Source organism: Podarcis vaucheri, assembly GCF_965113315.1.
Source record: "Podarcis vaucheri genome assembly, chromosome: 18".
Lineage (NCBI taxonomy): Eukaryota > Metazoa > Chordata > Lepidosauria > Squamata > Lacertidae > Podarcis > Podarcis vaucheri.
The window spans coordinates 9,472,658-9,485,673 of record NC_138756.1 but is presented as its reverse complement, the minus strand read 5'-3'; the positions used below and the strand labels follow the sequence as shown (position 1 = coordinate 9,485,673).

At 49.0% G+C, this 13,016-nt stretch overlaps 1 protein-coding gene across 1 annotated transcript in view; it reads right to left on the bottom strand.

Annotated features, from left to right (window-relative positions):
* The window catches only part of BSG (basigin (Ok blood group)), a 37,139-nt gene that overhangs the window by 11,626 nt on the left and 12,497 nt on the right, over positions 1 to 13,016 (bottom strand). Inside the window, exons 2-4 of the mRNA XM_082206873.1 lie at positions 9,040 to 9,387; positions 5,871 to 6,030; positions 108 to 196 (exon numbers count right to left, since the gene is read on the bottom strand). Coding sequence (XP_082062999.1) covers positions 108 to 196; positions 5,871 to 6,030; positions 9,040 to 9,387 — 597 coding nt within the window. The remainder of the gene's footprint in view (positions 1 to 107; positions 197 to 5,870; positions 6,031 to 9,039; positions 9,388 to 13,016) is intronic.

Genomic DNA, 13,016 nt, shown 5'->3' with positions numbered 1-13,016 from the left:
GTGCCCACGTAAAAGAAAAATCCTTTGGCCCACGTTTAGCAATGATACAACAGCAGCTGGACAAGGCAGAAGCAGGACGAGTGTTCGGGTTCCCCCGCAGAGCTCACCTTTCACGTACACAGTTGCTTTGGAAAGGGGAACAGTTTCGAAGATGCAGTGGTACTCCCCTGAGGTGTCGTGGTCCACTTTTGGGATTCTGGAACGAATGAAACAAAGCACGTCAGCGGCAAGACGAGCAGAGCACACCCCAGTTATCGCTGCATGAGAACACAACCACCCTTATTTTTTCTGGGCCAAGATTGGGGTGGGATGTGGGGCTCGTCTGTGACCCTCAAGCCATCTTCTGCTGTTTATGGGGTTTGCTACCACAAGATGTGGTCATGGCAGTTAGCGGAGATGTCTAAAAAGAATAAATAAAATGCCTACTAGCTGCTACTGGCTATAGCAGCTGAAAGGAACCTCCAGGTTTATTTGATTTATTAATTAGATTTATATACTGCCCTCCATCAAAAGATCTCAGGGCAATTCACAACATAAAAGCACATATAGTTAAAACAGAAACAGCAAAACAGTACCCCCACCACCACATGCAAAAGACTGCATAATATCAATCAGCTAAAGGCCTGTTTGAAGAGGAATGTTTTTGCCGGCGCCTAAAGATATATAAGGTAGTGCCAGGCAGAGGTTATGGGGCAGTTTACCTCGGAATGCCAAGCTGCCAGAAGCAGCAGAAGGCTACTGACTTTTTATGCACCAATGGGGGGCACCCAGAAGCCCACGGTGAGAGAACAGGATGGTGAATTAGGACAGGGGCTGTTTTGCCCGATCCAGCAGGGCTCCTTTTGGGGTGGTTAAAAGGATCTTGCATCTTCAGAGGCAGTCTACCCCTGAGTACCAGATGCTGGGGCCAGTCGACAGGTGAGGGCAACAGGTGAGTGCCCTACTTCTGATCTCCCAAAGACATCCGGTTGGACACCACAAGGAAGAGGAGGAGGAAGTTGTCGTCTGTGAGCAGCAGACACGGCTGAAGGAGAACTGTGTGTGGGAAACTCCACCCTCAGATGTGGGCGGGCAGTGGCTGCAGATGCAGCCTGGCAAAGGGTACTCTCCGTGGCTGCCCCTAACCTGTGCAACCCCCTCTCTGCAGCGGTGCACCTGGAACTTTCATTATATAACTTCTGAAGAATGCTGAAGATACATCTCTTCACTTTGGCTTTTGTCACTTGGGGGGCTTATTTTCTTGGACCCACTTTAATTTTGCAGTTTTAAGTTGTTTTAAACTGTTTTTACTTCATTTTGTGTTTTGATGTTGCAACCAGCCTGGGACCATACGGTGGAGGGCAGGCAATAGACGACAACGACAACGACAGTGGTGTTTGCCCTGCGCGTATATATATATATATATTAATATTAGTATGGGCAAGTCACAACTGTAGATTTATATCCCACATTTTTCTCAGGGTGGTGTACATGGCTTCTTTCCCCCCCATCTCATTTAATTCTCACAACTAAGGTAGGCAGGCAGGCAGTGAGACTTGCCACCAAGGTCAGCCAGTGAGCTTTATGGCTGGGGGGTACGATTTGAACTCTGGTCTCCCAGGTCTTAGTCTGACACTCTAAACACTATAACACAATGTAAATCCATTTAGCAGCAGGCTGTAGGTAGCAAACAGCAACCCTGTCATCTTGCCCAAGTATAACCCTGTGTCTGTGATCACCTCCCCAAGTGAAAAGGCAGGCCAAAGGGGGGAAAGGCCTAATATATTTACTCTTGAGTAATCTCCCAGAAGAGGCTACAAGAGGAACTGAGTGCAATGTGAGGAGGGCAGGAGGCGAATTCCATTCAGAATCCACCCCCTCCGCCACCAAGAGACTGAGATTCCCACACACAAAAAAGGAGCTTTAAAAAAATCAGCGACACAGGAAGGGAAATCACTTGGCGGAGTGGGAAGAAAATATTTATCCACCTTGAGCCCAGAGAGGCAATGGCATCCCAGTTAGGAAGCTTGTTCAGACCGGATTTCATGGATTAGCCAGACCTCCCAAACACACACATACACCATATCAATTATTTTGGAGAGGGTTGCTGTGGTGTACAAAAGGGAGGCAGAACATTCCGGCGGGGGGGTGGGGGAGAGATGACGACAACACAGGGGGAAGGCCCCCATCTTGTTAGATCTCCAGCAGGTCAGGAGCTCTTTCCTCTTCCCCCTGATTTCAACACATGCAGACAGAGAGCCCAGTCAGAGAATTGAGGGCACGAGAGAGGGTTGCTGGGGGCGGGGGAAAGATAAATACTTTTAATCCTCACTCAGCTCCCTGTTGCTATGGGGAGAGAGGCACGTCTGCTCGGCTGCTGCGTGGAAAAGGACGTGACTCCTCTCCCGCCAGATGGACTTCTGCCAGCGGGATGGGTGGGCAAGAGGGAGACTAAGGGGGGGGTGGACAGTCCACTCTGCCATTGCAGCGAGGGCTGGCATTTCAGTTCACAGGAACCCAGACGTCCAGGGCAATGAGGCTGCCATGGGGATGCTTCGAAGGCGGAAGGAAATGTGACATTGGACCTACAAGTGAAGGTTCGTTTTCCGCGGGGATCCTCTCCCCGAGATTCAGAATGCAAGGTGTACAATCTCTCACACACTCTTGCATGGCAAATCAATCCGCACAAAGAGCATTCGGCACTCTGCCCTTCAGCATGAGAGGAAAAACGTATGAAGTGGTGTGTCGAAATGTAAGCACAGAATTTGACCGAATCAAGCTGTTCATAGAATCACAGAACTGGAAGGAACCACAAACGGTCGTCCAACCACCTGCAAAGCAGGAATTTCAACTGAAGCATCCATGATGGATGGCCATCCAACCTCTGCTTAAAGACCCCAGAGGAAGGAGAGACCACAACCTCCAGAGGGAGTCCATCCCACTGTCGCACAGCTCTTACTGTCAGATAGTTCTTCCTGCGCTTTAGTCTGAATCTCATTTCTTGTAAAGGGGGAGGCCGATAGAAGGGAATGCTACCTGCAGTGGGTCTTACAAAGAGGCTGAATAACTGAGGTCACTTTCTCCCGGCCTCTGTATCTTGTTTACCAGGAAAAGGCATTGTGTTGGGGTTGTGTTGTTTTTTTTAAGTTGGCGCGGTGCACAAAGGCTCCACAGGGGGCCCAGCAGCAGCAAGCATTCCTACACTCTCCCCAATGGGTTTATTCCTTTGTTTCAACGAGGCTGCCTGACGGAACCTTTCATTGTCCAGCCAGTTATCAAACACCAGCAACGCACAACCAGAATGCAGAGTTGTACACGCAGGTTATGAGCAGGACTTGCGAGGAACAGCATGTGCCGCCTTTTCCTCTAGAGGTAGAGTTTATGATCTTCTCAAATATGGGGTCTCGCCCTCCTCTCCCTTCCCCAGCAGTCCTGGCAAAATACTGCTAAACCCCGTTACACTGCAATTAGAATTACCGTATTTTTCGCTCTATAACACGCACGTAGTTTTTAGAGGAGGAAAATCCGTAGGCATGCCACCCGTAGGCATTCCCTCCATAACACGCACAGACATTTCCCCTTACTTTTTAGGAGGAAAAAAAGTGAGTGTTATGGTGCAAAAAATACGGTAGATAGAAGCCTTTTAAGGCTCAGGAAAAGGGGGCTGAATCTCCCTAGAGAATCTCCCAAGCTACACCCATCACCCAGCCTGATTCAGAACCTCTTCAAGTGTTTCTGAGTGGCCAGAAAAGTGTCCTTAACTCTGAGTACAGTGGTACCTCGGGTTAAGTACTTAATTCGTTCCGGAGGTCCGTACTTAACCTGAAACTGTTCTTAACCTGAAGCACCACTTTAGCTAATGGGGCCTCCTGCTGCCGCCGTGCTGCAAGAGCCCGATTTCTGTTCTTATCCTGAAGCAAAGTTCTTAACCTGAAGCACTATTTCTAGGTTAGCGGAGTGTGTAACCTGAAGCGTATGTAACCTGAGGTACCACTGTACGCCTTTCCCTTGCCTGGATGGAGGACACAGAAAGGTGGCGTGCATAGAAACTAGTGTACTGTACACAGGTGTGCTACTCTGCCCACTTTTGACTCTCACCCACATCACCACTGGCTCGTGGCTGACAAAAAGGTTCCCTGCCCCTCCTTTAGGGGACCTAAGGGGACCCAAATGATCTTCAGGACAAGTGCAGTAATAAAGCAAGGCAAACAGGGAACCCGCAGTTCTACTTGTTGACATTGCCACAGGGTGTGTTTTACTGCTCTCAGGCAGAAAAGAACAACACCCGGCCTCTCTCACACGCTTTGCATTGAGCTTCAGAAGGGAAATAATACCTTCTATCCCCACCAGCTCAAGCAAATAGGGAGAGGCTGGGGCTGGGGGGGACATCCCAAGAGGCTCCATTGGACGGCACCAAAACAAGAAGCTGTTCCCTTCCAGAGCTCCAATGGTTTGGCATTGATGAGGACAGCAGGGACAGCAAAGTCAAGGTCAAGTTGCAATCCTGTGCACTCGCCGGAGAATATGCAATACTGAAAACAATGGGGCTTGCCTTCCAATGAAATTTATGGGCTGTGGCTCAAAAGCAGAGCACAGAAGGTGCTGGGTTCAAATCCTGACAGCATACCCAGGTGGGGCTGAGAGACAGACTGATCCTGGAGAGTTTTGGGCTGTCAGTGCAGACAATAAGGAGCTAGGTGCACCAATGACCTGATTTGGCAGATCCCTATGAGCATGAGGGGACGCGGGTGGCGCTGTGGGTTAAACCACAGAGCCTAGGGCTTGCTGATCAGAAGGTCAGCGGTTCGAATCCCCGCAATGACGGGGTGAGCTCCCGTTGCTCGGTCCCTGCTCCTGTCAACCTAGCAGTTCGAAAGCACGCCAAAGTGCAAGTAGATAAATAGGTACCACTCCGGCGGGAAGGTAAACAGCGTTTCCGTGCACTGCTCTGGTTCGCCAGAAGCAGCTTAGTCCTGCTGGCCACATGACCCGGAAGCTGTACGCCGGCTCCCTCGGCCAATAAAGCGAGATGAGCGCCGCAACCCCAGAGTCGGCCACGACTGGACCTAATGGTCAGGGGTCCCTTTACCTTTTATGAGCATGAGATGGGGGAAAGAAAAACAAGGAGGTGACCCTGAAGTTTTGGTTTGTCTCAAGGAGCATTACTCAGAGCCAGCTCTCCATTTATGTGTGTTCAAGACATGCATATCACCGCAAACCTGGAAGTGGCACTTAAAGGAGTAAAAATGGCCCCCCAAAGAGCGCGAAAATGGCAAACTGGTGTGAAAAGAGCGTCTAGCAATCCCACAAGCCTTTGCAAGTGCAATCCGAGGAGCGCTGCTGGTTTTTTCAAGGGTTTCCAGAGGGTCTCTGCAGGCTTTGTTAAAGGTGTTCCCAAAATATGCAATTTAATTTAAACGTGCAGTGACTTGGAATGTAACCCCCACATAAACGAGGAGTTGCCTGTATTGATTCAAGGGTTGGACTATAACCCGAAAGACCCAGTTTCGAATCCCCACTCAGTTATGAAGCTCACTGGGTAACTTTGGGCCAGTCAGCCTCTTAGCCTGCCCTACAGCGGATTCCTTCTGGCAGCACCAATACATTCAAGCCCTTTCTTGTTTTTTTAAAAAAGTTTGACGTTGCCCTTGGGTCCTGCCTGCAGGCTTCCCATAATAGACATCTGGTTGGCTCCTGTGAGAACAGGATGCTGGACTAGATGGGACATTGGCCTGATTCAGCCAGACTTTGCTTACGTTCATAATAAACCTATCTGCTCTGTTCTGGATTTAGAAAGAATTGCTCACTCGGAGAGCTTGTTGGCATGGAAGAGAACATGCTAAACAGCGCCTCCCCCACCCGGCAAAAAATATATATTAAAAGATACCTACAGGTATGAGGTAAATTCTGGTGAAGTCTCATTCGTATCAAGTCTCGTTCCCCCCTTCTCCCAGTAGTGGCCTTTGATGGCGGTTGGCGGTTCGGTGATGTTGCAGGAAATGATCACGTTCGAGCCGGCAGTCACCTCGGGAGTGGCTGAGATTTTGGCCCCTGCGTTGTCGATATTTTGGGGAAAAGAATGAAGGCAAGAGAGGAAGTTAGGAAGACGTAGCCAAGGCGGTCTGCTTTTGGAAGAGAAAGGGGTGGTGGGAGAGGACACTGTTGCAGCGTGGAGTTCAGTCACCTGTAAGCAAAGTGGCCTAGTTGTCACATAATGGCCTGTTTCTAGGCCTGCCCTTCCCCAAACTGCCTTCCAGAGGCATTGGACTACAACTCCCAGTGTGCTGGCTGGAGCTTACATGGGAGTTGTAGTCGAAAACATCTTGAGGGCAATGACATGGGAAAGGACCTGGCCTAGGCTTTGCAAAGCACCTTAAAGCCTCACGTATGTGCTTGTTGGTCATATGACTGAAAACGTGAGGTGAGCCCCAAATGGGCTCCAGCACAAGCCTCCAGAGAGCTTAGGAGGCAGAGGCAGCTTCCCATGCTCACGGCTATTCCAGTCCAGTCCGATGCCAATGATTGCTACCAAGATTGAGAAGTCAAGCAGCTTTACATGCACATCTGGCCAGTTTGCATCATTTCTTCTGGGTACCAAGTTTGTGGGTTTATGGGGGGGTGTTAAAGAGGAATTAGGCATTTGGTACACACACTCCACCCACATCCAAACATCTTGGATTCTATCAAGCGACTCTCATGAAGTGAAATTGCCCCACCACGTGCTCTGCATCTGTAAAATGGCCAGGTAGCAGCGACAGCAGCAGTCTGCTGAGATTCTTGAAGCTGGAGGTATGGCGAGGCGGCCGGCAACTATGGTAGTAGCAGAACTGCCAGCTGCCACGCTCTGGGTGACAGAGGGAGATTCCTACTCGGTACCTTTTGAAGTGCAGTGAAATGCTGGCAAGGAGGGCAACTTACAGCAACTGGTCTGCGCCCAAGGACCACTTGTTCTCAATGCCTGCTGGGTCTCATGTGACAGTTTTTACATTTGCTCTTTTTATGGGGGAATTTGCTGCAGCCAGCGAGTAAACGGTCATGGCCTATACTGACCTGAGGAGTCATTTCATATGAAACCACCTGGACACAGGGACCGAAACCTTTGAAGAGGTAACAGCTAAAACAGGCAGCTTTGCCCCCACCTAAAACGAATCTCTGGAGCACCCAGATAAGCATATCCAGGCTAGTTATTGTGGCCAAACAGAGTTTCCGTTTCAAGGCAAATGTTGCAGACATACCCCCACCCTCAATAACCAAACAGATACTTGACAAATCCCCCACCCAGCCCTTTCTCCTCAGAGACAGGTGACTCTACAGGGCTGAAAGACACTCTTTGAGATTTGCCTCTCCAAAAAGAAGGATATTTCCATTTACCAAGAAACATTATTATTATTTATTTTTCCAGCCATCAACACAGCAGTGGTTTTCAAAGTTTGACATTTAGAGTCTTGTTTCTTGCACTGAGCTCTGGACATCTGGCAGGGAATTCCCAGTCCACCGCAGAAGCAACTGGGGCGGTTGAGAAAGATAAATATGGACCTCCCGATAAAACCTCTGGGGGACTTGCAGTAAATCGGCAAAGCGATTCCTGACTCCCGGTTGCAAATTGAATTCTTCCCTGCCCTAAACCACGCTGCTGATAGGAAGGAAACTCAGGGTAAAGACTGCTGCGTGGAAGGACTCTGAGCTCAGTTTGGTTCTGAATTTCAGAAACAAATCCCTGGATTCCAAAATTCTTACATTTAAATGCTGTACCCAACTCTGTCATACTCGGCGTGAACCCACTGAAATTAATGGCCCTAAGTCAGGTATGTCCCTTAACTGGAGTTGGATGAAACCCTAAACGTATAGCCCCATGTTCTCTTGGTTGGTGAATCTTGGGAGTGCCAATAAAAATTAAAAGCAGATCCCACAAGCCTGATGCCTGCGTACAGTTCATAAGTGGCCCTTGGCCAGCTCTGCTGGGTCAGCCTATAAGAGTAGAGTGTGTACTGTAAACCCATTCCTGAGCATCACAGGGAGGGAAAGAAAGCTTTAATATCTGTCTTTATGGATCTTCTCATTAAGGAACCCCCAATAAGCTTCCAAGGAACACAGGAAGCTTCTTTCTACTGAGTCAGGTTCGCCATGGTTTCAGGCAGGGGGGACATTCCCTACCTGGAGATGGTGCCACTGGGGAATGAACCTGGGATTTTTCCCTGCATGCAAATGTACTCCCAAATGGAATTTGAAAACCACTGACAAGAGGGCAACGAGCAAGGGAGGACGCTTCCTTTTGTAAAAGAATCCAAACTGAGGCACGTCCAATTCAATTTGCTTGCTCAGCGTTTCGGCCGCAAAAGACAAGCCGTTTCTCTTGTCGCTGGACAATCTGGACTTTCAGCTCAGCATAGGGTGGGGGGAAGGGGGAGGAGAGAAAGGGGGAGGAGGCAAATAAGCTAAAACTGGTTGTTCCACAGCACAAACAACTAGACGCGTTCCCCCCCCCCACCCAGTGCTGCGCAGAGACAGTGCTACGGCCATTTCAAAAACGGTTGCAATTACACCACAAGCAAAACAAGACCGTTTCAATCCAGCTCGCGACAACCAGTAACCTCTAGCAAGGTTGGAAAGCATATCAAAAGCAGGGGTGGGGGGAAAGCAAGACTGTGTGTGTATATAGAAAGAGAGATACGCAGGAAAACGAGATGAAAAGAGGTTGGTTGGCTGGCGGCCGCCAAAAGCAGAGCCATTTTCAATTTTGCATTTCGGAAAAGGAACACCAAGGAGGACAACGTTGGCATTCAGGGTCCAGAAGCCAGAGGGATCGGTCAGGACGGTGTGGTTCTGATGGGGAAGTTACAACCCTTTTTGAGTAGGGCCACTCGCCAGGAGTGAAGGGGAGGATGCGGGTGGGGGGTGGGGAGGTCTCTTGGATTTCTACACAGTTAGGTCGGGAAGGTGCAGCAGGGTTCTCGGGAAGCCATGGGTGAAAGGGGTGGCGGGGGCGTGGCAAAGCTAAGAGACACGGCTGTGTCCAAGCAAATGCCACCGCCAAGGGGGATTGGGGCAACGGCCACTCACGCTCAATGACAATCACGTTCGCCTGGGAACGGATCCACTTGACTTTGGGGCTCTTCGACAAGTGGTTGCGGTCGGGGTCGTTGCTGGCCCGGCACTCGTAGGTGCCCGAGTCGTTGAGCGTGAGGTTGGTGACGTAGATGGCGCTGGTGGAGTGCTGCTTGTAGGTGGCGTTGATTTTGACCCGGTCCTGCCAGGCCCCGTCCCACAGCTGGACGGCTGTCTCGTTGGGCTCGGCCCCCTCGAACCACCACTGGATCTCGGGGATGGGGCTACCGACAGCCTCGCAGTGCAGCTCCACACTGTCCTCCGTCAGCTTCTTTTGAGACAGCGGCGACTTTATGAAGCCAGCTGTGAGGCGGGGTGGGGGGAGAGGCGTTAGTGCAAAGTATTATTAGTGCGAGAGAGAAAGACAGTGAAGAGAAAGAGATCAGCAGCCTTTAAAAAATATATTAAAGAAGAACCAGCATGGTAACTCACATCAGCACACTCACTCCACAAACGGCCACTTCTATTACATGTAGCTGAAAATACTGAGTAAGAAGAATCTTTGTCCTCCCCTCAAAAGACAGGAGTGGGCGAGCGGCTCTTGCACTCTCCGTTAGTAAGTCCCATTCTTCTTTTTCAAGCTTTGCCTGCACAGGAACTTGGGGCATACAAGGAACTGGTGGAAAACTAGACAGGAAGCACCACAACACTGGTTTTACACTTCTTGCTGTTTCACTTGCATCCCACCGAGACAACTGCAGCAAGTCCTGGGTACACTGGGTCACTGTGTCCTTATCCGAAGGCTTGACAAGCTTCAGAGGCAATTACAGGGCCTTCAACAGAAAGGCCACATGCAGAACTTTGGACGTGCTCAGAAGAAGGTGAACAAGGCAACAGCATCGCAGCTCCAGATGCTTTACTTATGCAGCAACACAGCAATCAGAGGCTCTCAATCCATACCCATCCCAAACAAGAAATGCTGGAAAATGGACTGTTTTGTTATTTATTTGCTCTTCATATCCCACCTTTCCTCCAAGGAGCTGAAGGGCAGTGACTGGCCCCAGCTCACCCGGCAAGCTTCATGGCTGAGTGTAGATTTGAACACCAACAGTATTAGAAACTGAGATATGAAAGCTAGGAGCTAAATGGCACTTTCAACCTAGGTTGTGGGCGCAACAACAGAATGTCTAGGCACTTTTTTATAAGAAGAACACAAAGCTGAAAATGAATGAACGGCAGCTAAAATATCGCCTTCATTTTTTCACACAGTCTAGTCCTTTCCCTGCCCAACCCCCTAATATTCTTAAGAGGGTCTCTTCTCCGGTCTTCAGAGAGTAGCTAGAAGTGGGGAGGCAGAAAAATATTCTCCTTTCCTTCCACTCTGCAGTTTTAATCTGAAATCTTAGGCGCAGTAATGCACCCAGAGTTCAGAAACTGCTTTCGCAAAATGCACCTAGGAGTTTCAAAAGCTGAATGCCAGTCCCTCAGCTCCAAGTCCACCACCTTTAACCACTGCACCACATTAGCTATATAATCAAAGCACAGACAGCTTTATCTCAACCAAGACATTCTTGTCTTTCTCGTGTGATAGATGAAGGAGGGGAGTAATTCCTCTTCAGAACTAGCATGAAAGTTGGCACACTATTGTGAAAATCATGGGCCCTAGGCAAGACTGATGAGAATGGGAAAATGTGATATACTGCACCCACAATGTACTGTGGAAGTCACAGGACACAGGTTAGGGCCTTAGTACATTCTTTGATAACCCCAACCCTAGGCTCTATCATCAGAAGATAAACTAGAAAGTACAGGGTTAAGTACAGAAATTTCCACAGGGCACCTAAACATGCGGATCACAAGTTTGTGAGCCTTTACTATGAACAGTAGCCAAAACTTGCCCAAGTTTTGCATTTAGCCAAGAAAGCTAGCATGTTGCACTCTCATGGTGCTTAGTTGTCTTTGCAGATTTTATTTTTGGACTGATTTTCACGGAGCAAGGCAACTTACAGCAAAAGGGTTTACAGAGAAGCCCTTAGCTTAGACATCTTCACTCCAGTCCTATGCTCAACTAAACTCAGAATCACGCAAAGCACCCATGTAAGCAATGGCTCCCCAATTTTCTTCCATTTTGGGGGCAGTGGGATGAGCAGTTTAGGTGGGGATGCTCAGGCAGGTGTATTTTCTTAATAATAGTAATAATAATATTAATAGGCAGTTTGCTTAAGCCCTCACTTGCGAAAGACTTCCCATTTGCTTTCCAGTTCTGGCTACTGGTCTTCATTCCCTTCTGCAGAGAAGAGGGAAACAGGGGGACAAGTCATTAAGAAGGAAGCTAATGGCGGGGGACATTTGAGGCACCGTGCATGTCAACTGCCACACAGTTTAGCAATTGTCGCAGGAGTGTTTGCCCTTGCAGCAAACCCAGATGGTTCCTTCCAGGCATGCCAAGGGACAAAGACAAGCCCTGCTACGCAATTATCAGAAAGCGGAGCACCCCTCCGACAGGGAGCACGTCCTCACATGCCCCACGCTGAGGTGAACAAGCATGCCTTTGCCTCCTCCGCCAATGGTCAGTTGACCCAAATTGGGTAACTCCTGGCACGCAGCCTGGCCATAGTGACTGGGTGCCATTGTGTGGGGTTCCGATCCCCGGTGCAGCAAGCCAGCTCCCTCTGCGCTACTAGCCAACCTGCCATGCTGCGTCAGACCTCAGTGTGCTTGCTCACTCGGCTGCGCAATCGGATACAATATGCCCTCGCAAAATCTTAGCGTAAGCCAAAAATTAAAAACCGAGCAAAAAATAAAAGTTCAAGGAATCTTTTCTTTAACCAAGGCTGGATAAACCTTGCCCAAAGCAAATAGCATTAAGAGCCAGAACAATGCTGAGGCTACCCAGGGGAGGACAGAGTGAACAGAACATTGAAGCATCAAGAGGGGCTAGATTTAGAATGCATGTAGGGACCATAGCTGTCAACTTACAGATTTGAAAATAAGGGACCAGCAGCCTCGAAAATAAGGGATCAGCAGCCAAAGTAAGGGATCAACAATTACTTTGATAAAATACATATTTTGTTGCGTGCAAATGGCTTTAGATACCTATTAGGTCCTATAAATTACCATATAGCATATATTCAACACAAAAAAGCAACAATTTGTTGTTGACAAAGCACAGCTGGACATAGATAGGGCCCCATTACCTTCAGTAGCTTATTTAAGGGACATCATCAATAAGGGACAGCAGCGGGACATGGCCCTGGGATAAGGGACTGTCCCGCCAAATAAGGGACGCTTGACAGCTATGGTAGGGACATGCGAAGCTGCCTTATACAGTGTACACAGTGTACCTTTGGCGTACCCAGTTCAACATTGTATCAAATCAGCAGAACTGACGCTGCAGGGGTTCAGGCGGGGACAATACTATCAGGGATTGAACATGGGACCTTCTGCCCAAGAATGTAAAAAGAGCCAACGCCCATCTAGTTCAGCATCCTGCTCTCACAGTGGCCTACCAGATGCCTGTGGGAACACCACAAGCAGGATCTGACCATAAAAGCACTCTCCCCTCCTGCAGTTTCCAGCAACTCTAGTATAAACTCTATAGTTACTTGTCAAGACAATATGCCTTTTAATTGTTTTAGCAACTAGACAGAGTAGGCAGGCCTGTTCAGGGAAACTGTTGCAAAACGGGAAACCTTATTCATGTCTAGGGTTTTAAAGGTCTGCTTTTTTCAGAAACAAGACACTTTCAGGGCCAGAAGCCCTGCTTACACATCCATAGCATGCCTCTTTAGAGAAGGTAGGGAAACCTCAAGACAGGGGTCAAATGTGGGACTCCAGGCTCCTCTGTTTGGCCCTGGGCACTTTTCCTAGGTCTCACTGGTCCTCCTTGACACACTCCTTAACTGTTTTTGCTTAGCTCGAATGTGTCCTTGAACTTGTGTGTCTGTATGGAGGACAGAGAGTGTGTGTTTGTATTGAAAACAGCCTACTGT